This window comes from Acipenser ruthenus, chromosome 29 (genome assembly GCF_902713425.1).
Source record: "Acipenser ruthenus chromosome 29, fAciRut3.2 maternal haplotype, whole genome shotgun sequence".
In the NCBI taxonomy this organism is placed as follows: Eukaryota; Metazoa; Chordata; class Actinopteri; order Acipenseriformes; family Acipenseridae; genus Acipenser; species Acipenser ruthenus.
In genome coordinates this window covers 17,908,836-17,921,085 of record NC_081217.1, presented here as the reverse complement: position 1 = coordinate 17,921,085, position 12,250 = coordinate 17,908,836, and the positions used below count along the sequence as shown (strand labels likewise).

The 12,250-nt window shown below is 37.8% G+C and overlaps 1 protein-coding gene across 2 annotated transcripts in view; it reads left to right on the top strand.

The window, feature by feature from the left end:
* LOC117964446 (complement receptor type 1-like) overlaps positions 1-12,250 on the top strand; it is a 105,983-nt gene that overhangs the window by 23,352 nt on the left and 70,381 nt on the right. Inside the window, exons 9-19 of one of the 2 annotated variants that reach the window (XM_059003981.1) lie at positions 380-556; positions 1,477-1,576; positions 1,914-1,987; positions 2,652-2,831; positions 3,501-3,686; positions 4,236-4,292; positions 4,796-4,843; positions 7,257-7,304; positions 7,896-7,916; positions 8,016-8,036; positions 11,566-11,775. In XM_059003981.1, coding sequence (XP_058859964.1) covers positions 380-556; positions 1,477-1,576; positions 1,914-1,987; positions 2,652-2,831; positions 3,501-3,686; positions 4,236-4,292; positions 4,796-4,843; positions 7,257-7,304; positions 7,896-7,916; positions 8,016-8,036; positions 11,566-11,624 — 971 coding nt within the window. In that variant the 3' untranslated portion in view covers positions 11,625-11,775. Of the gene's footprint in view, positions 1-379; positions 557-1,476; positions 1,577-1,913; positions 1,988-2,651; positions 2,832-3,500; positions 3,687-4,235; positions 4,293-4,795; positions 4,844-7,256; positions 7,305-7,895; positions 7,917-8,015; positions 8,037-11,565; positions 11,776-12,250 lie in introns of those variants that run through there. The other variant, XM_059003980.1, reaches the window with a different exon arrangement.

The following is a 12,250-nucleotide window of genomic DNA, read 5'->3' as shown; positions in this document are numbered from 1 at the left end:
GTGTTCAAGGGAAACCCTGTTATGATAGTTGGTACATCTAATGGATTTCTAAAGTTCTGTGGATGCACAGTGGTAATGTATGTGCCCCTGAAATCTGTATGTGAGAGATATAGGCTAAAGAAGGTGCCAGTTCATTCTTATTCACACATGCGTTTGTCATACTTGTATCTTTACACATACAGTGCGTACCCTCAAGGTGAATGACACCGGAAGGGCAAGGCAGTCTAAAAGCAGGAGAGCTGTAAGATCCCTTGGCTCGTTTATCACAGCATCTTAAAAAATAAGAAAGAAAAATAAATAAATAAATAAATAAATATCAATAATAATAATACAGTTTGTAATGGTGAAATCACTAAACTGGATACCTTGCTGTTTTTAGCACAATGTGGCAGTCCTCCAGCTTATCCCAATGTGATTATAATCACTCAACCACCACTTGACGTAGAGGGATCTACAATCACTTATGCATGTCAGAGTGGGTATGTACGGAAGAGTGGATCTCCAACAATCACCTGTACCAATTCACAGTGGTCAAATCTGACCTTGGTGTGTGAACGTAAGTATGATTTTGATATTTGTTTTAATGGTGTTGTGGCAGAGCAGGGCTCTGTCCTTGGAAATACTGGCAGGGATGGAGTTAAATTCTCCTCGCTGCCCAGGTTGATTGCGTCAGGTGGGATCAATCAAGTAATTAATTATTCAATTATTACTCTGCCACCTGGCATAAAAGGAGGCCTCAGCCTCCCAGTGGAGGGAGAGTTCTGGAAGGAGGAGAGTAGCTAAGGAAGCAAGAGTGGTTTTCTGTGTGTGCTGGGTTTTTTTATTCATTTTTTGAATCCAGTGAAGGTAACGCCCAGCCTGGAAGCCTTATTTTTGTAAGTTTCGTTTTGTGCTTATTGTCTGTGTGTTTGAAACCTTTTTGTTAGGCCCTCGTGCCGGTTTATTTTATATTTTTGTATATCAAAAGCTTTATTTTTGAACTTTCACGCTGTCTGAGTCTCAACCTCTGTCATTCTGACACAGGTGTATGTTATTGTATTTCTAGACTACTGAATCACTAGACTACAATCATGTGTTGGTAGGGACGGACGGACGGACACTTTTTTAAATTCTGTTTTAAATTCTTTGAAAAAGTAGCTATTGACTGTTTGACTGCCTTTGACTATATGTCTATTAACCAAGTAAAGGTTATTTTTACTAAGTGTGTGCTGTCTGCAAGGGAACTGTTCTCTTAAACAATTCTATATGTCTCAATGATATAATGTAAGTGGAATTTTAAAATAAATCAGGAATTCGGTTCAGTCTAAGTATTTAAGAGTATGGAGATACAGTACTACGGTGTAGGTGTTGCTAAATAATAAGTTACAAAAACACACATTTGTGTGCAGTGTAGGGAACAATTAAACTACTTTTGGATAATGTCTGTACAATGTGCTCTGTACTCATTTCAGATTTTGATTGTATTCTTTCTTTTAGGCCGATCATGTGGAAGTCCAGGAGAGATACTTAATGGACACTTTAATACTGATGAGGGTGTTCTTTTTGGAGACAAGGCTTATGCAGTTTGTGATGAAGGGTGAGTATGTTGTGGTTGATGCTCAAGATTATTAAGGTTGGGGTAGTATGTGCATATAATCCAGTAATGAGATGTATTATTACTATAATAATATTACTGTTCTTGTCCTGGGGACGCATGTCCCTGTCATCAGTGATATAGTGCAGGTGCTCATATGTAAATTACACTAAGATTTGCAACTTATCCAGTTGTGATTAAAATGACTGTGGCCTGTATTTAGCTACATTTCTGAAAGCAACACTGTTTTAAAAGCTGGCAATAAACCACGTAGTTGCAGCTAGATGTAAAAAAAAAAAACGAACAAACAAAAAACATTAGGGTTTCTTATTTGTTTTAGATTCCAGTTGGTAGGCAGTGGTGTCAGAAACTGCGTTGCTACTGGCTGGGATGGTGACATTCCTATATGTGAAAGTAAGTTGTCTTATGTGTTTAAAAAAATAAATAAATAAATAAAATGTTTTTAAATAATTGTTCTATGTATGGAGTATCATATAGGATGCTGTACAGTGCAAGCTGATGGGAACTCCACGAGAGGTCAGAGTGGCTACTGGCTGCTCTCACCTTGAGGGGGTGCAATTCAGCTTGTATTTAACACAACACCCAAATCTATATTTCTTTTAAGGTAGAGTTAGATAAGAATAGTTTAACGGTATAGTTTCTTTTTTGTTTCTGTATTGAAATTAACGTTATTCTTTGTACATTAATATTAGGATATGAATAGTGTCCGTGCCATATACTGAAAAATAAATAAAGCCGTACATGGATTTAGTCTGCAGTTTGAGTGGAATTATCTTGCCTAGAACAGTATACAGGTTAGCAATGTTGAGAGAGTTCAGATGTATTTGCACAATGTTTGATTGTAAGGTGCAGAGTAAACTATTAGCCCACCTTGCAGACATTAGATGTTCCTTTAGACGTTTCCTAACCAAATGCAAGTGTGCAAACACCATGTATTTTCTATCTCTCTAACTGTTTATGTATTGATTATGTGTAATGTATTAAAGATGCATTTGATATAAACCATTGATTTTGATTAGGCTGATATTTGGAATAAGGTTTTTTTTCTTTCTCCTAGTTGTTAAGTGTCCAAACCCTCCAGAGATTGTAAACGGTGAAATCACAAACCCACCTCAGGGAACTGTCACGTTTGGCACATCTATTACCTACAAGTGTAATAAAGGGATTCTGGTGGGTAATAGGGAGCTTGTTTGCACCAAAGATGGAAACTACAGTAGTGCTCCTCCAGCATGTAAAGGTATGTATTGCTTTGTTTAATGATGTAACTGTGTGATTTTGAGGGATGTGTCATTCTAGAAGGGGTAGATTGATCTCTGATGGACCCCCGGCTGCCACCTCATCACACAAACGTAACACATCACTCCCCACTAAAATACAATGAACTGTTTAATAAAACAAACACAAAAAAAAACAACCTCAGTTTGAAACGATGTCACTGTACCTCTTGCAGATGTATTTGTAAGTTTTAACACCGGCACACAATCCATCCCTGGTTTTGATTTGATGTTTACAAATACAATAATATTGTAATTAACCCTGCTGTCAGGCTGGCCAAACTGAACACAGCCACCTTAACATCCAACCTAATACACCGTTTGTAATCATGTGACCTTTTTGTTTCAGTTTTGAACGATAGTCTCCATTCTGTTACTCATTTTTTATTAAGATCTATAATTTAAAAATAAATTCATACAGTGTTCACAAAATCACGTGTGTGTGTTTATATATATATATATATATATATATATATATATATATATATGCAGATAATGGGTTATTAATTAATTTAATTGAAAATGTTGCCTTAATTTCAAACTGTAGTGGGCTCAGCTTTAAGTATTTTCTAGATCTATGCTACAGCTATTTAATGGTAATCTGTTTGACCATTGCTTGTTTGTTATTACAGATCATAATGGCTGCCGTTCTGTTCATGTGGAAAATGGCTATAAGGTAGCTGGATTTGGACCCGATTATAACTATGAGGATTTCATTACCTTTGCTTGTAATCCTGGGTATATTCTCAATGGCACTGACACTGTTACATGTGGAATAAATGAAATTTGGGAACCTCAACTTCCTACTTGCCAAAAAGGTAAGTACCATTCACGCTTTGAGATAAAACACTAACTTGAAATACAGTAAACATCATGCTAACCAGCAAACCTTCAAGAGAGTTCTTATTGTCTGTTGTAAACTATTAAAGGTAATATAGGAATTATGTATTTATTGATAACATCTATGTTACATTATTTAAGTCAGTATTAGCCTTGTATAAACCTGAATTAAATCGGTGTGTACTGTACACGTGGTGCTTGTTGTGTAGTTTTAACAATACCTTCCTGTAGATCGGTAATACTATTTTTGACATTGCTAAAATGTTCCTTTTTGATAAGTTTCAAATATTCATTATAGGTAAGAATTATGATCGGAATGAGACTGTACCACAGAGATGAGTTAAAACCCATTTAAAAGGCACAACATTTAACCTATAAGTGCTCTTGTGAAATGCTTGGGTCTTGGTTTGAGGAACACTGTTCAGTAGCACATTCGGTGTGAGATTCAATATACAATATTAATGTATTCAACTTGCATTTGAACGGTATTTAAACAATCAAGCATTAACCTAATTGTTTTATTTTAGCTCCAACAACCAACACCACAACCACCACCACAGAAGTGCCTCCAACACCCTCTCCAGGTAATGTGTTTAACCATTATGAACACTCCTCCTTCCCCCCTCTAAATCTGCTGATCCCGCTTATCGCAGGCTGTAGATTTACATTACAAATAGGAATTGTGAGGCTGTGTGGTTAAAGAAAAGGTCTTGTAACCAGGAGGTCCCCGGTTCAAATCCCACCTCAGCCACTGACTCATTGTGTGACCCTGAGCAAGTCACTTAACCTCCTTGTGCTCCTTCTTTCGGGTGAGACGTAATTGTAAGTGACTGTGCAGCTGATGCATAGTTCACACACCCTAATCTCTGTAAGTTGCCTTGGATAAAGGCGTCTGCTAAATAAATAATAATAATAACCTACAAATGCTCGTGCTCATGTGAAATGCTTGGGTCTTGGTTTGAGGAACACTGTTCAGTAGCACATTCAGTGTGAGATTCAATATTAAAAATCAATGAATTGAACTTGCATTTGAACGCTATTTAAACAGTCAAGCATCAACCTAATAGTTTTAATAATTTTATTTTAGCTCCAACAACCACCACAACCACAGAAGTGCCTTCAACACCCTCTCCAGGTAATGTGTTTAACCATTATTAACACCCCCCACCCCCCTGCTAAATCTGCTGATCCCGCTTATCACAGGCTATGGGGGGTGGACCGACGGACGTGGCTTCATCACGGTCCACCCTGCTGACCCTGGCATCGTCAGAGGGCGTGGCTTATTCTTATCCCCTTAACAGACGGGACCAGTGGCCAAATAGTCCTTGATCACCTCTCCCCATACCCATACAAGCAGTCATGATCCAGACATTGAATTGTCTTCCAGTAAAAATGAATAGTTCCGCTGACGCATTGTTTTAACTACTGTCCATAAAATCAATGCTGATGTTTCTGATCTCTGTTTTACTGCAGTTATGTTTACAATTAATTGTCGGGTATGCTATTCCACGTCTACTATACCCCTAGCTCTTTGTTTTTGCTTCCTTTTATTTGAATATATATATATATATATATATATAGGAATTTGTTCATAAAACAAAGTCAATGAAATTGAATCGGTCGTACTGGATGTTGGAAGCTGTACCTCGTGGGCTATTCCCACATGTTTCACTGCGCAGCTGATTTCACAAGAATACAGAGACATGTTAACCACGAAAAAGCAAAAATATTGATTATTGTTTAACGACCTTCTGTTACAAGCACAACTTATTCTGGTAATTAAAAATAGTAATTAAATTAAATAAGAATAATTCCATGCTGCACAATCACAGGCTTTATTTCCAGCATGCAGACATGGCTCTTTCATTCCATTGCAAACTGTGTTCTATCAACATTATTCATGTGACCCTGAGGATCTGTACCCAAGCCCCCTTTCTAGATCTCCACAAACTATCTTCCTTCTCAATAATAATTCTACTATAATAGTCTGCATCTGGAAGGGCTGTTCCACATGTTTGCTGCATGGATGACCTCAGATTGTATTATAAATTCCTTGTGTAAAGTTAGCCCTAAAAAGTCTTGTAGAAAGATATTTTGGCTGAAGCCGTCTGTTACTCATGCTGAGTACCTTAGGTAATATAAAAAGGAGGTTGCCTTGTGCTCTTACAGTAATTTGGGGTAGTCCAACAATCTTATTGTAACGCACCACAAACCTGCCTTTAATTCCAAGATATCACAAGATGTTGCAAGTGTTGAATGTTAAGTACTAATGTAGCCTGACTACGCCAGTTCAGTGCGATAGGGCACCAAACAAATTACACAAGATCCTTTAAGTTCTTTTTATTCAAATAAGAGATCTGAAAATATAGGAACAAGGTCACCAAGAAAATCTGATACATTTTAACAAGCATTCGTTTATTGTAAACTTCCAATAGCAACAGAGTATAATAAGACAATTCCATTCACCTATTAAGGTAGCAATTTTTCAAGCAGTTAAACAAGATTCACATTAATGAGGTCATGGATTGAAGTGCAAATGCAACAACGCTGCTACCCAGCAATAATGTATAATGTGATATCTCGTAACAATTGTAAGTCGCCCTGGTTAAGGGCGTCTGCTAAGAAATAAATAATAATAAAGTGGAGATACACATTCAAATAGACGGTACAGTCGCCTACGAAATAGGCTAAAAACACCCGGGCCTTTCGCGCTCATTATTCCACACCGGCATACCATCAGCCCAATCCTTATTGTCGGGATGCTCCATTTACTGGACCGTTTCCATCTCTCGCTCGTCGTTCCCCGCTCCAAACACTGCGTTCCCACTACTGCACAAACATACAAACCCCAGGATGGCCATCCCGTTTGTAAAAACATGTGCTGTTTATATTCAGGTGCGTAAATTGATCAATAATTCAATTACTAGGTGCTCAACAAGGCAAACATAGGGAAGTGGGTGGAGAAGCCAACATAACGTGATACAAATCAATTATCAAAAAGTGTCAGTTCATTTTTCATTGAACTGTTTCAGTCGTCTGGGTCTCTGCATTACTCGGCATTCAAGGGAAACCCTGTTATGATAGTTGGTGCATCTAATGGATTTCTAAAGTTCTGTGGATGCACGGTGGTAATGTATGTGCCCCTGAAATCTGTATCTGAGGGATATAGTTCTACAAAAATCCCAGGCTGTGCCACCCAGCAACTTAAAAGAAAAATAGACAAGTTGTAGTGGTGAAATCACTCAACTGGATTGCTTGCTCTTTTTAGGACAATGTGGCTACACTCCACCTTACCACAATGCCGCACTGAAAACAAACGTCAAATTCAAGGCCCATCTGAATTTTAGAGGGGTTTGAAATCGCGTATGCCAGTCAGTTTCCATGCAGGAAGCAGTGTGGTCCAGTGGTTAAAGCCCAGGGCTTGTAACCAGTTCAAATCTCACCTTTGCCACTGACTTTACTGTGAAAAGCTAATGTTGATAGGAATGTACACATGCAAATCAAACGCACAGACGGTATTAGGTTTGATAGATTTCTTTAATATGCAGGAATTTCATCAACCGCTGGACTGAATACTGTAAAGACGACTACTACTGGTAAATACCAATAATGTAATTTTGTGCTTGCTAGTCACTTGCTTGAATGCAATGTTCATACCCAATTGTTCAGCGACCCCCCCCCCCCCTTATATTTGTTTAAGATTTATTTTTATAGAAGTTGAAGTTACTATAAACCTCTTCAACCTTAAATACGTATGAAATACTTTTGTCCTATGCCTTCAGTACTGATTCAATTCAAGTAATTTGACAATTGCACTTATTTATTCTTGTTTTGGGTCTTAACATACCTGCAAAGATAATGTAAAGGAGTTTCATTTGGGAGCTTAGTTTGGTTTGTGTGTTTTTTTTTTTTTTTGTTTTTTTTTTTTAAATTGCTGTTACAAAGATTGTCATAGTGGTGCTTGTAAAATGGCTGTCTTCTGCAAAAATAACATAACATTTTATGTTGTAGACTATAAAAAAAAAAACGGACTGCATTGCCAGTTACAATTAACCCGACTAGTTAAACGCTAAAAGCAATTGCCTTTACAAATACTTTTACAATCATCTTTGTCCCACACATGCTTTTATCACTTCACACTATTTTTCTACTTGTACTCTTAATTTATTTTTGTTTGGTTTTTAAAGATGACAAGAATGGGCCTCCAGGTAAATAAAAGTTTATGACATAAGCGAAAAATATCAAATCCTAATACCCCCCCCCCCCCCTTTTTAGTTACCATTTTAACTTTTTTTTTTTTTTTTCAGGACGATGTGGCAAAACATGTGGTAAGTTGGAGTGGGGATGGGGGGGCATAAGAACTTATCTGAAGCAGCAGAGAGGAGCAGCAACTGGCTGTGGTTGAGACAGAAAGATTCTGGTTGTGGATCTCAAGCACAGTAGAAAGAAAGAAACGCTGATGTACGGGTAAGTAAGCTGGGTTGAGTTGAGTGGGGGAGGGAGGAGGGTGATGCTGGGACGCCAGAATCACCGTTGAGCCCTCTTGAGGTGTTGTGGGCTAGTTGACGAAACACAGAGGATGGAAGGTGCCCACTTGAAGACCCTAGAGATGTACCCTACTTGGCTCAATCCACATGGTTGTCATGCTGATGCGCTGGGGAGACCGCACTGTGGTTGATCCCCAGAGCCAGCATCGCAGCCGTTGTGTGTGCTGATGCACTAGGGAGGCAAAATAAGCTGATCCCTGGAGCCAGCATTACACTTCAGTTTTAACATCTACGCTCATGTAATCAAATCATCTGGTAAATCGAGTTCTCGATTCAGTGGGAAACCACTTGACTTAAAGAAACCAATTATAAAAATGAATTGAAAAAGTAAAAAGGGTACCTTTTATTTTAGTACAATTCTAAAGTAATACATTTATAATATAAATATAAAGCACGGTGTTGCAGTTTGTAAATTTAAATAACTCCTTGTCAAAGTTCAGGAGGCTAGGATAGGTGTCCCATCCTTTCCTCCTGGAGGCTTGAGCCCTGAAACCTCTCCTTGCCTCAGAACATCCATGTCAGGACACAGGACACCCCTGTGCTGAATCAGTCCTTCCCCTCATCTGACAGACATTGCTCCTGTCAAGTGAACTCCCCTCTTGTTCTGTTTATGCCTTTAACTGGATTAAAACTGGAAATTACTGTTTTAGGTTGTATTGAATGATTTCAAATGTAAGTTGAAAGTGAACTTCCCCCAAATAATCATTTTCTGGCGAGATGGTTTTAATTCACTAGCCTTTTACTTTTAAAGACCTAGGCCAGGCACAAAGCAATTGTGTGTCTTGACTTTCATAGTCCTGTAGTAGACCAGCCTCACTTCAGCACAATGTGAAACCATGGATGAGCAACAAAACATTTGTTGTAAAAAAGTTTTGCCATAATTAAGCTTTATCATATTGTTGAGTTTAAGATCGTGAACATCCAGTCCTGTGGCTCTGATCATTTCGTATGACTTGATAATCTTCTTTGTTTTGTTTGTTTTGCTTTCTTGTAGGAATCATTCTTGGTGTATTTGCTGCTGTCATATTGCTGATTGTTACTGTTCTAGTCTATTGCCTGTGTGTCAGAAATAGGAATGGGTGAGACCAGACACTGTTTTATAATGTTGTCTGTAAACTTGCTTCTGCTGGCCTTTTGAGCTTGCATGCATAAGCCCTTGAACTCTCATACTGTACTCTGTCTAGAAGATTTCTTTTATTTTCCTTTTTTAGGCAAGACAAAATTAATTAATAGTTCTTCAGCCTTGATTTATTTCTAGCTTTTTCCCCACTTTTGGGAGGCATACGAGGAGATGCAGTTTTGTCTTGTCTGTCGGTTTCCTGTGTTTTTCTTGCATATTAACTTCGTTGGGCTTCTATGGCTTTCTCAAACACAGTTTGGGGTCTATCTTGATCATCTGACCAGCGTCAGATCCAATCACTTGTTTAATGTACATATTAATCCTGCTTTATTAACATAAAATATAAACATTTACATATCCTGAGTGTTTTACAGATTTATATGGGTGTTTTATATAAGTTGGATAAGTTTCCTATCTTAGCTTGTACTAATATTCCTATTCACCCTCTCAACACTACTGGTCTGCTTTGTTTGTAATGCCCCCCCCCCATAAAAAAACATTATCAGTGGTTGTTGCAACGTAGACAAACGGGTATAAAATGTATTTCTTAGAGGCAGATGGGTAAACCAGCATAGGCTTGTTGACCAAAAATCATGTGTAGCTGTATACAGTAGCTGCATGAGTTTCTTCAGTTGTAAGTTTTTTGTTTTGATTAAATATTCTTAAAATAATCATGTCTTGGTGTCAGTGGGGTATCTCTTAGCGTGCCACATTAAATATTAAATTTTTTTTTATGCTAGATGCCAAATTCCTTTGTTTTCCCCGCCAAGCAGTTCTAATCAACATGCTGTCAGTGTAGCTTGTGGCACATCCATTTCATTCATTTTGAGAATCACATTTTGATGGCTGGAAGTTTGGAGAGGACCCTATGCCCTCTTGTCTTCTAACTTTGGCTGGACTCACATTTCTGGCACTGCAGAATGTAATTTTCTCTTGGAGCACTGGCTGGCTGCACTAAACTACCTGATTTGAAAAGTCAAAATCATTTCTTGTTTAAATATTTTGGGATTGCAGCGCAAATGTGAGTAATGGAAGGAATTTGTCTAAAGTGGATATGCAGTGAGTGTCCTAGAATGGCCTCTGGCATGGTAAGAGCTCAGCTCTGCTTTTCAGACTCCAGAGTGCTATAGTTTTCTCATAGGACAGCGGTTTATCCAACTGTAATGAAAGGACAATCATTTGCACAAGTATCGGTCTGGTATATGCAGGGGTCCTCGCCTATGTCACAATTTTTTTTTTTTTTGTAATGTATAGATTTAGAACCACATGGGTATTTAACAAGTAATTGACTGTACGAGGATTCGAGGGGGTGTGGTGAGCTGTGGCTTTATCTTCTAACTGCTGTACACTGCAAACTTAATGCTTGCTTTTTTTCAACTTCTAACTAAGTGTTAACTTGATAAATCAATATCCAATGTATATATTGTTACTATCTGGGTTAAAAAGTTCCTGGGTATACAGTATCTGAAAGCCAAGATGAATAATTGGTAATATATTTTGATCTAGTTTTCAAATGAAACAAACAATATATAATGGAGAAAAAAAGACTTATTATTAATAATAATAATAATATTTATTATATCTTAATGCAGTAACAATTTTCACAAATAAATCCCTTGTAGAATGGCAGAGTACCGATGCAGATTAAAGCACCAGGGAACATCTTTAATGTAAACCTAGTCACTACTCAGTCTTGGAGCTACAGTTTTTTTAATCTGCTGTCCCAAAGTAATTCAAAGTACGTGTTTGTGTAATTGTTACAAGCAGTTTTTCTTGTCAACTATCTGGAAAAAACAAAAAAAACCTAAAGAAATACCCTTAGTCTACAGATTACAATGGGTCATTGTGTGACCCTGAGCAAGTCACTTAACCTCCTTGTGCTCCGTCTTTCGGGTGAGACGTAGTTAAGTGACTCTGTAGCTGAAGCATAGTTCACACACCCTAGTCTCTGTAAGTCGCCTTGGATAAAGGCGTCTGCTAAATAAACAAATAATAATAATTAAAGGTATCTATTAATTGTGTGTGGTAATTATTATTTTTTTGCCTGAAGAATCTCTACTCTTTTGCCATAAGTCTAATTTCAGTGAAACTGAGTATGCAGCGTCCATTCAAGGTTTATTTGAATTGCAACTAGAGTATATAACTGGATTGTACATTGAAAGTGTTTTAATGTCTGTTTGTGTTTTGCAGGAAATCCTCTTCTTCTCCTCGCACTGCTGCTGCTTATTAAATTAATGCCGTTCATCTGAAAAGGATTCTCTCCAGTTGTGTGCATCAATACAGGCCCTATGATCTGATTTTATTTATTTCACTGAAAATTCAATTGTGCACACCACTCGCTTTCAGCAATACAGTAGTAGGGGCTGAAGTTTGAAAAATATAGTTCATAGTACACTTACATTTGATTCCATTTGAAAATTGTTATATATATATATATATATATATATATATATATATATATATATATATATATATACACACTGCTGTGCAAAAGTCTTGGACACATTCAGGAGTTGCAATGTATATGGATGTTTACTCCGGTCCTGCGCTGGTGTTTTCTGCTGTTGTGCAGCTTTGACAGTTGTTGATGCTGCTTGGTTTGGGTGGGAGAGGCCAGGCTTGATGCTTAGTGGTCTTTGGTTCGCATTGATCGGGGTCTTCAATAACTTGTGATCACAGCAACTCAGGGTGAACTGTGCATGGGCAGCTGGTGTGATGTGTTGTGGTGGCAAGTCCATCACATTTACCCAGTGGTTCTCAACAGGGGGGGCGAGAAGGATCCAAACAAAAAAAAAAAAAGTAGAACTCATATATATATATATAAATAATTAGGAAGACCATTATTGAAATTGACCTAAGGCACGGCAGGATCAAA